General features: G+C 32.3%; 3 protein-coding genes across 3 annotated transcripts; 2 read left to right on the plus strand and 1 right to left on the minus strand.

Annotated features, from left to right (window-relative positions):
- The first annotated feature begins 2,651 nt into the window (after positions 1-2,651).
- On the plus strand, positions 2,652-7,456 carry LOC124944640 (phosphate transporter PHO1 homolog 1). Its single transcript, XM_047484950.1, has 14 exons — positions 2,652-2,908; positions 2,997-3,285; positions 3,364-3,757; positions 3,881-3,929; positions 4,030-4,101; positions 4,461-4,590; positions 5,248-5,368; positions 5,475-5,724; positions 5,805-5,909; positions 5,979-6,023; positions 6,104-6,256; positions 6,348-6,626; positions 6,707-6,843; positions 7,013-7,456. Exons 1-14 carry the CDS (start codon positions 2,699-2,701, stop codon positions 7,101-7,103), a joined length of 2,325 nt encoding a protein of 774 aa, XP_047340906.1. The 5' UTR covers positions 2,652-2,698; the 3' UTR covers positions 7,104-7,456.
- Positions 7,336-10,343, minus strand: LOC124944642. Its single transcript, XM_047484951.1, has 4 exons — positions 8,474-10,343; positions 8,296-8,383; positions 8,098-8,225; positions 7,336-7,768 (listed from the first exon to the last, which is right to left on the minus strand). The coding sequence occupies exons 1-4, from the start codon at positions 10,093-10,095 to the stop codon at positions 7,501-7,503; spliced, it is 2,106 nt and encodes a 701-aa protein (XP_047340907.1). The 5' UTR covers positions 10,096-10,343; the 3' UTR covers positions 7,336-7,500.
- A 2,756-nt stretch (positions 10,344-13,099) lies between these two features.
- LOC124909835 lies at positions 13,100-13,495 on the plus strand. Its single transcript, XM_047450468.1, has one exon. It carries the CDS (start codon positions 13,100-13,102, stop codon positions 13,493-13,495), a length of 396 nt encoding a protein of 131 aa, XP_047306424.1.
- Positions 13,496-13,848: the final 353 nt, after the last annotated feature.

Raw genomic sequence — 13,848 nt, forward strand, 5'->3', positions numbered from 1 at the left:
GGATATTTTCAAAAAAATATATATTTCCTAGTCCCTCACCACTCAATTAAAGATTGTTTGCTTTTGAGTTATTCAATTATTTTGAAAAATTAATATTATTATATTATCTATAATTTTAATCATCAAATCACTTTATTTATATATGAACTAAGATTTTGAAATTCTAATCCATATTTTCAACTCAACTCTCTTGGCTTTGCTTTCAACATTGTTAACATATAATATGTAATTCAATATATCATTCGATACGATCTTTTTTCTAACCAATATTGGACTCTCATCGACCGAAACAGAAATAAGAAGTTGAGACCTAAAATTTAGGGTTCCCGTACACATTTTTCACATCACATGAAATATGAACTTCCAATTGATGTGAGCAAATTAAGACCCCATTGATGATTAAGGGTGCATAATAATGTGCATGTAGAAGAACAATACTCAAAAGTGTTTGGGGGAACATGTTGAGAATTTTCAATACCTAGATGGCATTTATCAAGGAGTCTTATTGATTCTACCACCCGAGATGGGATTGATGGAGCCTTAATTTGTTAGTTCATTCTCCACCTTAAATTTACTTTTTTGTTCATTCTTCACCTCACTATATATTATAAACTAAAAATGGGTTGATAGTACATATAAGAAATTAGTAATTTAAATAATTAAAAGTGTATTAACTATTAACAAGGTTATCATAAAAATGATTTTAATAATATAATATCAAGTCTCTTAGAATATTAATGAATAAAACGTGGTTGCAAAATAAAAAATATTAAATTTAATTATTAGTTACGAAGTTGATCAAATTAAAATAGTCTTTACTTAATATATATGTATGTTGATCTCAAGTTCGATTCTCAATAAGAATATTGTTAGGGTTGTTAGGGTAATCTCTAGTTATAAACTTTAAACAAAACCAAAACCCTCAAATATTGCACACAAAAAAATCTAAAGTTGATCTCTTAAGGCCACTTGAAAATTATGCAATAAACAGTTCAATGATCTATGTGAATTGGTTAAAATTAGTAATATATATAACAATTCAAATTTTTTTTTTTTGAAGTTCATAAATAATTTCAACCTCAAAATTACTCTCTCCAAAAATATTTCATTTCAACATCTTAATTAGTAAATAAAAAGTTATATATATTTTTAAAAAGTACTCAATGAAAAAATTATAAATATAAGAAGTGAGATTAATGTTATTTGTATTTGATATAAAAAGAGTGTGATTAGAACCTATGAAACTTTTTTAAGTAAATATAGATAAATAGTAATTTTTGATAAATTTATAAATCATGCTACTAAATATTTTACCAAATAAAATTTTCTTGGTTTCTTTAGAAAGTGAACAAAATAATTACCAAATTTTTTTTTATTTAAGACCATATATAAATGCTTTATGCATGTTTTTTTACTTTATAAATCTAATAAACAATATTATAATACACAAGATATGGATGTGTTATGTCATGTTTTTCTTACTCTATATGCAATAATTAAGAGAAAAAAATAAGTTTGTACTAATAAGTTATTTATAACTTATTGTTAAAAATATTTTAAATTTTAAAGGTTAGGAAAATACATGTGACCTCAAATTTTAAGCCTTATTATTATTTTCGTCCAGTTTTTACTTCGGAATTTTTTTACTACAATCCCCGCCTTATTCAAGTTCGGGAAAATCCCGCGGGACACCGTTTATACCATATTCTTAAAAATAAATATTTTTTTATTTAATTAAATTATATAAACAAATTTTTTAATATAATATGTACTGTAATATATTAAAAATTTACATTATTATAAAAAAAAAACTTAAAACTTATAAAATATAATAAATAAATAAATATATTAATAATTTTATATATTTAATTGTGTTCTTAGTGTTCATGTATAATCGGGATGAAATTGGGGCGAGGGACACAAATATCATCTCCACCCCATCCCTAATCAACTACCGGTCAAACTGGGGAAAAACCGCCCCAAACAAGACAATTCAATTCAGTTACCGCGAGACGATTTCAAATTGTCATCTTTTAAGACATTGTTAATTTTAAATTTTGGTACCAACATAAAATTAATGATTTCCTAATGACAAACATGAAAGCATTTAAATGGCTTGCAAACCTATTTAATGAAACAAAACAAAATGTACATTAAAGTGTGTTTGAGTCAGCCATCCAATATTGGAGACGCTGTCAATTCTCCACATAAAATTGTTAGTACTGCTACCCTACACCTACACACAAAGAAGAAAGATTGAACCTTTTCCTTCACTTAAAAAAGAGAGCAAATATTTACGTAACTCAATTCATTTAAAATGTTTTAAGTAAAAACCCGAGTTCTAATTTGATAGAATTTGTGTGGGTTTTCGATAATATAAACGTTCAAACATGTCGAGAAACAACAATGGAACTTAAAGCCCACATGTTAGGTGAAAAGCCATCGGATAGGGGAAAATTGGCACATTTTTCCGGTGAGGGGAGGCGGGTAACCACTATAAACTCCAAGTGGGAAGAGCATAGGATAAATTTGTAAGTGACATAATAATAATAAGGTATATTACTGAATGTGCTGTCTAGAATCTATACCTCCCCTGCTTTTCATCCATCATAAATAGCTCCTTCATGTTTATCTAATTGAACACTCTCAAATTCTCTCTGATAAATTTTGAGCAACAGAGAGGATCACAGAGACGAAAATGGTGAAGTTCTCTAAGCAATTTGAGGCACAAATAGTCCCAGAATGGAAGGAAGCTTTTGTTGACTATTGGCAGCTCAAAAAAGACATTAACAACATCAATCTCCATAACAACACCAACAAAACCACTTCCATTGACAACTCTGTTTTCTCCTCCATTAGAAAACTATCTTTCTTTGGTCATTACCAAAGAGAGCATGGTGTCATTCAAGTAACCTTTCTTTCTATCTATTTCCATCTTGTCTCGATTTTTAAATACTACCCGTGTTTGAGAATCGTTTCCTTTTCTATTTTTTAAGGTTCATAAGAAACTCGCTTCGTCAGCCAGCACGGGGGATATGTACCAGACAGAGTTACTCGAGCATTTCGCTGATACTGATGCGGATGCAGAGTTCTTCGCCCGGTTGGACCTCCAGCTTAACAAGGTGAATCAATTTTATCGTAACAAGGAGAAGGAGTTTATCGAGAGAGGTGACTCGTTAAAGAGGCAAATGGAGATTCTCGTGGAGCTCAAGGAAGTTTTAAAGCAACAACAACGCGATAAATGCTCGAAAGAAGAAGTCTCTATTTCGGGCTTGATATCATGTGGTAAGCATGCATATAACATTTATTTTCTCAGTTGGGTTGTTATTAACATATCATTCTTTTGAAAATAATTTTACATAGAAAATGAGGAAGAGTCAAACAGGGGAAAAACAGAGCATGAACAGGGGATGGAGAATGGAGTAGAAAATGTGGAAACTCCAAAGTCAGATGATAATGGAAAGTCAATTAGGGTGCAAAGGGAAGATGGGAAAATGAGGGCAGGCCTTTCAGGCCAAGTTTTCACTTTTCAAGGTAGAAATTTAAAGATGAAGATTCCTTTGATCAACCCCTCTCGAGCATTCTCAGCCATCAGTTACCTCGTATGGGATGATCTCGTCAGCCAATCGTCGAAGAAAATCGGGGGAGAACGAGCCATGCTTCACATCAACAAACCAAAGCTTCACCATGCAGAGAAGATGATCAAGGGTGCTATGATTGAACTCTACAAAGGTTTAGGTTACCTTAAAACTTACAGGTACAAGTTTGTGAAACTCTTTTGATTTTTTTTTTTACTTTTTAGTATTTTGGCATATTTTTTGTTGTTGGGTATATGCTTATATTGTCAGTGACAAAAGTTGTACATAAAACAAATTTTCAGGAACTTGAATATGATGGCTTTTGTAAAGATTATGAAGAAATTTGACAAAGTAAGTGATGATGGGATTAACTTTTCTTAATCATTGATGATTCAATAACCACACTTTTATATATGAGGACTAATTTGCCTCTTCTTTTTCTTTCTTTCAGGCCACTAACAAGCAAGTCCTCCCAATTTACCTCAAAGTGGTTGAAACCTCTTACTTCAACAGCTCAGACAAGGTAAATAAAAATTTACTAATGTAAAAAAAAAACATTTTGATCCAAATATTTACAACATTGCATTTTTGGTGAATGGAAGATGATTGGATGTGGGTGGTAGATCTAACATCTAAAACATCAGATGCCTAGATTATGCACTCTTAGACAATGTCAAGTGGACTTAGTCCCATAAAGATTAAAAGTTTGCCCTTAGATATATATATGATCTGGCCTAGATATTCTTGTCTCTCACACACAATTTTACTTTCCTTAATATGATTACTAAACATTTTACTTTACTTGACTTATCAAAAATAAACTCTCAAATTGTGTCAATCATTTCATTTCGCATAGAATTGAAACATGTTTGTTAATATCAGGTCACGAAGTTGTCGGATGAGGTCGAGGAAATATTCATCAAATACTTTGCCCATGAAGACCGAAGGAAGGCCATGAAATACCTCAAACCGACTCAACGCCAAGAATCCCATGGAGTGACTTTCTTCATAGGTGATTTGTTTTAACTTTTCAAGTTTGGAGTAAATATTCAACTTCAATACTTATTTATGATTTTTGCCTTAAAAATATATATATTAAAGTTGTGCAAATTGGGAGACATATTCCATAATAAAATGACTTCCTTTTTGACCCATCTTCAAGAGGGCAATCAAGTGGGGCTCCATTTAGAATGACATATTTACTTCAAAAAAGAATTTTACTCAACTTGATGGATGTGTATTTTAAATGAGAGGGGATTTGAAATTGAATTCAGTTAGACAATTATTATAAAATTTATTGATTATTTCTCATTTCAATTCATATATAAAATTTAGATTAAAATAAACACAAGTGTTTTCAAATAAACTATAATGTGCACTTTTTGGTCATGTGTAGAGAATGATTAAGCATATATGCATGGTCATAGGCCAATAACATGGGAAAATGACATAATTGTCCCTAGTTAAGCTTGAAACTAGTAGTGATACAATCAATAATGAATAAATTCATTTAGCACTCATTAAACACCAATTCATAACTCACCATTTGTTTTTGTTTTGTTTCTGATTCTATTTATTTTTCATTAAAAAAAATTACCATATTAATCTTAAAAATAACTAACTTATGACAATGATTCTAATCCCATGGTTTCATTTTTGTTATTGACAGGGCTCTTTGCGGGAAGTTTTGTTGCGCTTCTAGTTGGATATGTGATCATGGCTCATATTATTGGAATGTATGGACCTCGGCCAGACACGATCTACATGGAAACCGTCTACCCTGTTTTTAGGCGAGTTGTTTGTTCTTCGTGATGAATTTTGTTTATATAAAAATTTCTAAAAATTCCAATCCTTAGAGAGTGATCTAACTTTAGTTATTATACTCTGTTTTTGCAGCATGTTCAGCCTGATGTTTCTGCACTTCTTCTTATACGGATGCAACACCTTCATGTGGAGAAAGGCGCGTATAAATTACAGCTTCATCTTTGAGTTTAAATCGACGAAAGAGCTGAAATATAGAGATGTTTTCCTCATATGCACCACATCGATGACTGTCGTAATGGGAGTTTTGTTTGTTCATTTGACCCTTGTGGCTAAAGGGTACTCCTACGCTCAAGTCCACGCAATCCCTGCCTTCTTGTTGTTGGTAATTCTCGTTTAGTGTAATTTTTCATTAATGGTTTTGTATCGGTTTAGTAATGTTAACTTAGTTTATTCCTTGCTTAGGCGTTATTGCTAGTGCTTGTGTGTCCATTCAACGTTGTTTACAAATCAAGCCGATACTGCTTACTTCGTGTTATAAGGAACATCGTCTTATCGCCTCTATACAAGGTAATCTTGCTACTATCGACGATAGATTAAAATTAAAGATTGTGTTTTGAATTTATAAATTTGTAACAGGTTGTCATGTTAGATTTTTTCATGGCTGATCAACTTTGTAGCCAGGTAATTAATTTTCTATTATTATAACATCAGAATTAATTTCATTTATGATAATTTACTCAAAATTTTAATCTTCAAAATAGGTGCACATGTTAAGGGACCTTGAGTATGTAGCATGTTACTATATGACAAGAAGCTACAAGAATCAGGATTGGGATTATTGTAGGAGGACTAAATATTATAGTGATCTTGCCTATGCAGTCTCATTCCTCCCATATTATTGGAGAGCCATGCAGGTTCCTAAAAGAAAAATTAGTCTCGATTTTTGGCGGGTTTTTCTCCATGCGTCTCATCATGAAACGGGTTATTTTTATATTTTATTTTCAGTGCGCTCGAAGGTGGTTTGACGAAGGCCAAACGAGCCACCTAGTGAATCTAGGAAAATACGTATCAGCAATGCTGGCAGCAGGTGCTAAATTGGCTTACGAGAAAGAAAAGAGTGGCGGTTGGTTCTTCATTGTAGTAGTCATCTCGAGTGGTGCAACTGTGTACCAATTGTATTGGGACTTTGTAAAGGATTGGGGTTTGCTTCAACCGCGGTCCAAGAACCCTTGGCTTAGAGACGAATTATTGCTTCGTCGAAAATTCATTTACTACATCTCCATGGTAAAATAGTGTTCTCGCGACTCAAGTTAATTTGACACGATTTATTTCACTACTTTATATAGGGGGTTTATGTCTTGTAGGGACTTAACCTAGTTCTGCGACTCGCTTGGATGCAAACGGTTCTCCATTACAAGTTCGGAAAAGTCGATCACAGAATAACCAATCTATTTTTAGCTGCCCTTGAAGTCATCAGGAGAGGACAATGGAACTTCTATAGGTGAAATTTTATTGAAGCATATTTACTATAGGTTAAAAAATGTCTAGATGTATGTTAAGTAAAAAGGACTAAAATACCCCAGAGCTAATAATAATAAACCATAATTTGTATGTGTCTATTAGTGATATATAACATTATCTAATGCATATATTCTTGGGATTTTATTCAGGTTGGAGAATGAGCACCTAAATAATGCTGGAAAGTTCAGAGCTGTAAAGACAGTGCCTCTCCCTTTCCATGAAGTGGATGAGGAAGACTGATGCCCCCATTATTGGGAAGAACATTAGTTTACAGAATTTTAGCATACTTATGGAAGCCATTGATCTACGAAAAAGTTTGTGGAATAGAAAAATCCAACGCTCTTCTGTCATGGTTTGGGATTAGATTCGCGGTTAAAGAAAATTATCAAATAATATTCTATCATGTGTTATCCTTATTTGAAATGTTTTGGTTGATTGTCATCAAAAGAAGACAACAGACAATAAGATAATGTTGACATGAAAAACTTGAAATTTTTTATAATAAGCTTGGACAGCTTCAAGTTCTCTATGTTTTGCTAATGCTTGCTCCAAATATATATGATTTCCCATATGCTAACTAACTAGGATTATGGGAAAAAAACTAAATCTGGATATACTCACAAAGACTATCATCCCTTTACAAGGAGAATGCACCGCGAATCTTGGTCAAGAACTTTGATGAACAACGATGTGAAACAGTCTCAGCTTCAACTTCCTCCTGCTTGGGTTTGTGTTCCTTCTTCTTTCTTCTAAGTTGGAAGAATTTTTGCATTGCTTCTGCACATTCCCCAGCCAATACGCCTCTTCTGATGCTCATTTTTGGGTGAAAAGGATGAACTGGAGCCGTCGCCTTATCATTTGCTCCCACCAGACCATTTTCATCTTCACCATTACTTGGAAAGAGCCTGCAAATGTTTCATTAATACATTTATATATATCTGTTACTAATTGTAATAACCCTTTGGAGAACTGCACCTTAAGAGCTAACTGTTAAACCCTTCGTGTTAAAACCCCATAATTCAAATTGGGTCATAACAGAACTTAATCAGACTAAGATCCAGAAATTTATCGACAATTTCTCAGATTCAGAAACAGAGTGTTTCCAAATGTCAACAAGAATGACATATTTACAAGTTTTCTCAGCTATGTTTTCAGAAATGTTGTTACAATATGAAAAGGAAGTAAATAGCAATTAGAATAAAATAAATAAATTATCAAAACATTTGTTTCATACCTAATCCAACTTCCATCAGCTCCTAGAAGCTTATTAGGAGCTCCCCATACAACAGTGCCAATTCTAGCTTGAAGTATTGCACCAGCACACATTGGACAAGGTTCAAGTGTCACATATAGTGTTGTTTCCTGAAGAAAAAAAAACACATTCATTTGAAAACCTAATCAATTGAAACAACAAAGAAAAAAAGTAACTTACAGCCAATCTCCATGTGCGAAGAAGATTTGAAGCTTCTCGTATGCAAATCATTTCTGCGTGTGCAGTTGAATCCCTCAACTCCTCCACTCTTAAGATACATATGAATAATGAAAAATAAGTATTGAAATGTTTAAACCAAAATAAATAAGAACAAGAAGTTTAAATTGTTTTAACTCACAAGTTGCAGCCACGAGCAATTATTTTTCCTTGTTGTACAAGCACTGCCCCGACAGGAACCTCCCACATGTCAGCCGCCTTCTTTGCCTCTAAGATTGCTTCCTTCATAAACATCTCATCAATCTTATGTTGCTCACTCTCAATATTATAGGCCACTTCCCATTTTTCGAATCTTTCTTGCTCGAATTCATTGGTTTTCAAACCAGGATTACTTTCTTTACTCGCGTGGCTTACCCGGTTCCCATTTACTAGAGAATTCATTTCACTAGAAAATGAAGAAACGGTTGAAATTGGAGCATTCTTGTCAACACCATTTTCCACCACAGTTTTGTCCACGGATACTTCTCCAGTTTGAATGGGATGTTTTGATGGATTTTGGACACTTTCTGGCTTCTTCTTCTTCACATTTTTATTTGGTTTCTTCATCAAGTTATGGTTTTCAGAATCTGACTCCAATTCATCAGCAGCTCCCATTTTCCTGGAAATCTGAGACGAGCTTCTTAATTCACCGTCACATTTTTCACCTTCATGAACTGACACCATTTCCACCACTTTCTCCTTTCTGATTTGGGAACTCGAAACTTGATCGATAAATTGCACGGATGACCTGTGTAATCGATTGACAGAACCAATTGAATTGTCTTGAGTTACAGAATTATCATTTCTCTCGAAATTATGTATTACTGAGGAAGCCATTATCTCTTCTGTTCTTAGCTTATCTTCCATCTCAGATAGTAAAGTCAAAGAATCTTGATGATTTGAGGCATGTTTTGAAGTTCCTTCACAAGAACTTTTTGTGGATTCGCTTAAATCAGTTCTTTCAGTCAAATGTTTCTCCTTTCTGTTGATATTATTAACTTGAACATGCCCTCTATAGAAGATGTCTGTCGATTTCAAATGCTTCTGTGATGATTTTTGGTCTTCTTGGACCGTAAGTTTCTTTTCAGACTTGTTTCTTCTCCCATCAGAAACCATGACATCTGATTGTGATCCCATGGTTGTTCTTTGTCTCCTCTGCAGCTCTTCTCCATTTTTTTCTGATTCCCTTTTGAATTCTGCAGATGATTCATTGACAGACCTTTCTTCTGTTGCCTGTTCAACATTGTTGTTCTTCCATTGGTTTGATTCAATGGATTTCATAATACCCGAATTTCTATTTACTCTCTTCTCCACCTTATCCACCCCTCCAGAATTTTTCGCTCTAGAATCAAAACACTCATCTTCTTCTTCTTCTTCTTCGGTTAACAAACTGAGAATCACATCGGCATCACAAGTATGGTGAGAAGATTTTCTTCTTCCTTTTCCATTAGAAACCATTCCCCTAACTCTTCTCTCACCTTTAAGACGACAAACAGAGCCACAGCACCGATCTAAACTACATAATGTCAGATTTCTTGAAGCTGACAAATGAATTAGATTAGATTGCCTCAACCCATTGTTAAAGTGGGGGTGAATTGGCCTTCTGTAGACAGAATTCAGACAACACGAACAGCATGACTGTATACATAGAGTGCATCTAACATAGCTATCGTTCAAAATGTAATCATCGAATTGAAAGGACATGGGTTTTCTTCTTCTGCAACTAAGGGATGAAATTGAAGAGAGCAGATACGAGTTTTGCATTTTTCTTTAGTCTATTGTAGATGTAGAGAGAAAGGTGGGAAATTCTTACCCTTGAAATGAATTTGAAGTGGAATTTGCAGAGTCCGTCAGATTAGTGAAGATGATGATAATCCTTCTATGGCGTCCATGAACAAATCCAGCAAGATTGCTATGATTTAGCAGACAAAATCAATCAAGTAAACAAAATCTTAAAAGAGAAGGCAAAGAAAAATTAACAACATTCTTGATACGATATTTTCTATGGTGATACTTTCTATGGACTAAAACTCCATATTACACTTTACATTTAATATAATTTTAGTCAACCTAAAATATTCTAATAAAATAATAATTTAATTTATCAATTTGTATAAAAGTTATAAAGTTACAAATTGATCCCTCAAAATGCACATCTTGCAATTAAAAAAGATGAATTTTGGATAGTCTTTTGTAAAAATATCTGTAATCTATAATTTAGTGGATATGTGTTTTAATTTTATAAAACCAGATAAAAAATGATTTCGGACTATATGACATTGACAATTGAATTGATGTCTATATGTTTTGTCTGCTAATAAAATACATGATTTTTCGTAATATGAATGATTGTCGGATTATCACAATGTAATGTAATGGGTAATTGAAAAACAATTCAGAATCAATAATAAGATATGAAAGCAATTTAATCTCGCAAACTGTCACAGAAATTACGATACTCAGCCTCACCTAAAGAACGAGATATAGTGGGTTGTTTTTTTTTGTTTTCTAAGAGATAACCGAATTTCTAAAAATGATACAATAACCTAATATTGATTTTTTCTTTTTGTTTCTAAACATGAGCCTTAAGAAGAATTAGAGAATATTTCAATATGCAGTGAATTATCATAGAAAAAATAGTCCCAAAAAGATTGAACTTTTAAATATTTAACTAAATTTTAAGATTTTTGCGGAAGATTAAACAAAGTTTATTCCAAGATCGATCACAAACGAATATAAAGTTAAGACTTAAAGAGATAATGGAAAGAAAAAAAACAAAAGGATAGTTTATGTTATTATTTATATTTGTTGATGGGAATTAGTGACCCAATCTATATATATATACATAAATTTATGCGACGTTCTTAATTAGCAAAATATAAAACTATAATAATATTTTATACTTTAAATAAAATATTTCTTAAATATATAATAACTCAATATCTATCAAAATATTCTATAATTTAAATAAAGTATTTCTTAAATATATAATATCTCAATATCAAATGTAAAGTTGCTTCCTAATGATAATTCATTAGTTGATTAACAAATTAAGACAATGGGTGTACAACAAATGTAATATCTAGTCTAGTATAATTAAGATATAATAGTTCACATTAAGCCTCATATATGGATCTTTCATTATGTTCTCATGACCATTAGAAAATTTAATGCCTTTGATCATAGATATTTTAGTTGGTTTAGAACCCATAAGACCAACATCACCAATAAGACCGAGAATGTACTTTCTTTTAGTTACCAAACAACCATTCTTAGTTTGTGCAATTTCAAGACCGAAAAATAACTTGACTTTCCCAAGGTCTTTTATGATAAATTTAGAATCAATAGAATTCTTTACCAAAGAAATTTGGTAAAGAAACTATTTCCATCAATAAGAAAATCATCAACATATATTAACAAAACAATTATAGTAGATTTAGAATGTTTAATATAAAAACAATGATCATATTTTGATTTAATTAATCATATTGTAGTTAGATTTAAAGAAATTTCAGCATTCCATTGTCTTGAAACTTGTTTTAAACCATATCAACTTTTATTAAGTTTACAAACATGATTTTTTTAAATTAGAATGTACACTTTCATGAAGTTTCATATAAATTTCCTCATCAAGACTGACATGAAGAAAATCATTATTGATATCAATGTGATGTAAATGTCATCGTTTTGAGGCAACAAGAGCAATTAAAAAATGAACTGTAACTGTTTTAGCAACATGTGCAAAACATTAATGAAAATCAATTCCATCTTTATAATTAAAACCTTTAGCCACTAAACGTGCCTTACATTTATTTAAACTGCCATCAGAATTTAATTTTGTTTTGAAAATACAGTGACAACCAATAGTTTTTTTCCTTTTGGTAAAGCTATAATTTTCCAAGTATGATTATGTTTTAGAGCTTCAAGCTCATGTGTCATGGCTTTAATCCAATCAGGATTTTGTGAAGTTTCTAAAAATGACTCTAGTATGTAAGTATGATCAACATTAGAAAGAAAATTAATATATTCACAGTCTAATAGAAAATTTATAAAAGGATGAGTGTTAGGGGTGTATTTACTGAAATTTGTGGATTTAATCTTAACATGATTTACTTCAAAATCTTTCATCCAGGAAGGCGAATGCTTTTTTTCCTAGTACTTCTTCTATTTTGATGAATATGATGAGAATCAATTGAATTAGGTAAAGAAATAATATGATTAGTTGATAAAAAAAGGTTGGTGAACAAATAATTATAACTCAGGCTGAGAAGAATGTTCAAGCAAATCAAGTGAAATGCCATAAATAACTTCATGTGTTTTATCGTCATCAAAATATATTTCATTATAAAAAATAATAGATGATTCACAACTATATGGGGCAGATATTGTGTCATGTGAACTGTCAGTTATATTTTGATATGGAAAAAATATCTCTAGTAATAACATCGTTATTAATTTCTGATAGATTATGAGAATAATCTTTATATTAGGAATATAAAATAATATATGTGAATAGATTATGAAAATAATTTTATATTAGGCATATAAAATAATATCGTTATTATATTATTAGTTTCCTTATTAATCTTTTGTAATGTATATATTGGAGATTTCCCTGATGTAAAGGGCAAGAAGATTAAACAAAATTCTCCCTATTCTTTCATGGTATCAGAGCCCTAGGTTCTCTTTTCTTTCTTTTCTAAACCCAGCTTCCGCTTCTTTTCTCTAAACCTAACTTCCGTTTCTTTTCTTTCTCTCTTCTTCATCTATGGCCGAAAACAAGGTTCATCCAGCCACCATTGTTTCCAACATCAAGGCGTGCATCCCTATCACCCTTGATTATGAAGGAAAACAATACAACAGCTGGTCCACCCTTTTTCAACTTCATTGTCGTGCTAATATGGTGATCAACCATATTCAACCTCTAACAGTTAATCCTTCGGTCGCGGTTCCCGCTCCGACGGAATCCGAAAAGGCTTTAACACAGAGACTTGATGACATTGTTCGTCAATGGATTTACGGGACCATTTCTAATGATCTCCTAAATTCCATCCTCGATCCTGATGACTCGGCAGTTGATGCTTGGAACAGATTGCAGCAATTTTTTCTTAACAACAAATCTGCAAGAGCTTTGCTTTACAAACACCAAGCTCGCTCATTTTGATGGTGTTAAGTCTTATTGCGCTAAGCTAAAAACTCTAGCTGATAATTTGAGGAATGTTGGAGATAAAGTCTCTGACAATCGAATGGCTCTACAACTTTTGAAAGGCCTCTCAGAGGAATATAAGTCCTTTCGAATGTCCGTTCGTCATCTTAACCCGTTGCCCTCTTTTGATACTCTTCGTTCAATGCTTGAATTAGAAGAACATGAGAATGCTGTTGATCTCTCTATTGAGTCTCATGTAGAGGCTCACATCACGCAATCACATTTATCGTCCCAAAATAATGTTGATAATTCCCATTATTCTTCTCGGGGTAATAATCAACGTAATGGTGGCAATGGCCGGAAAACCACCA

Source organism: Impatiens glandulifera, chromosome 7 (assembly GCF_907164915.1).
Source record: "Impatiens glandulifera chromosome 7, dImpGla2.1, whole genome shotgun sequence".
Classification (NCBI taxonomy): domain Eukaryota; kingdom Viridiplantae; phylum Streptophyta; class Magnoliopsida; order Ericales; family Balsaminaceae; genus Impatiens; species Impatiens glandulifera.

Coding starts and splice junctions, on each gene's coding strand:
- LOC124944640 (XM_047484950.1), top strand. CDS start 2,699: ATGGTGAAGTTCTCTAAGCAATTTGAGGCACAAATAGTCCCAGAATGG. Junction 5,910..5,978: donor TCTTATCGCCTCTATACAAG/GTAATCTTGCTA, acceptor AATTTGTAACAG/GTTGTCATGTTAGATTTTTT. Junction 6,257..6,347: donor ATTATTGGAGAGCCATGCAG/GTTCCTAAAAGA, acceptor TTTTATTTTCAG/TGCGCTCGAAGGTGGTTTGA.
- LOC124944642 (XM_047484951.1), bottom strand. CDS start 10,095: ATGCAAAACTCGTATCTGCTCTCTTCAATTTCATCCCTTAGTTGCAGA. Junction 8,384..8,473: donor ATTGCTCGTGGCTGCAACTT/GTGAGTTAAAAC, acceptor ATGTATCTTAAG/AGTGGAGGAGTTGAGGGATT. Junction 7,769..8,097: donor GCTGATGGAAGTTGGATTAG/GTATGAAACAAA, acceptor AAACATTTGCAG/GCTCTTTCCAAGTAATGGTG.
- LOC124909835 (XM_047450468.1), top strand. CDS start 13,100: ATGGCCGAAAACAAGGTTCATCCAGCCACCATTGTTTCCAACATCAAG.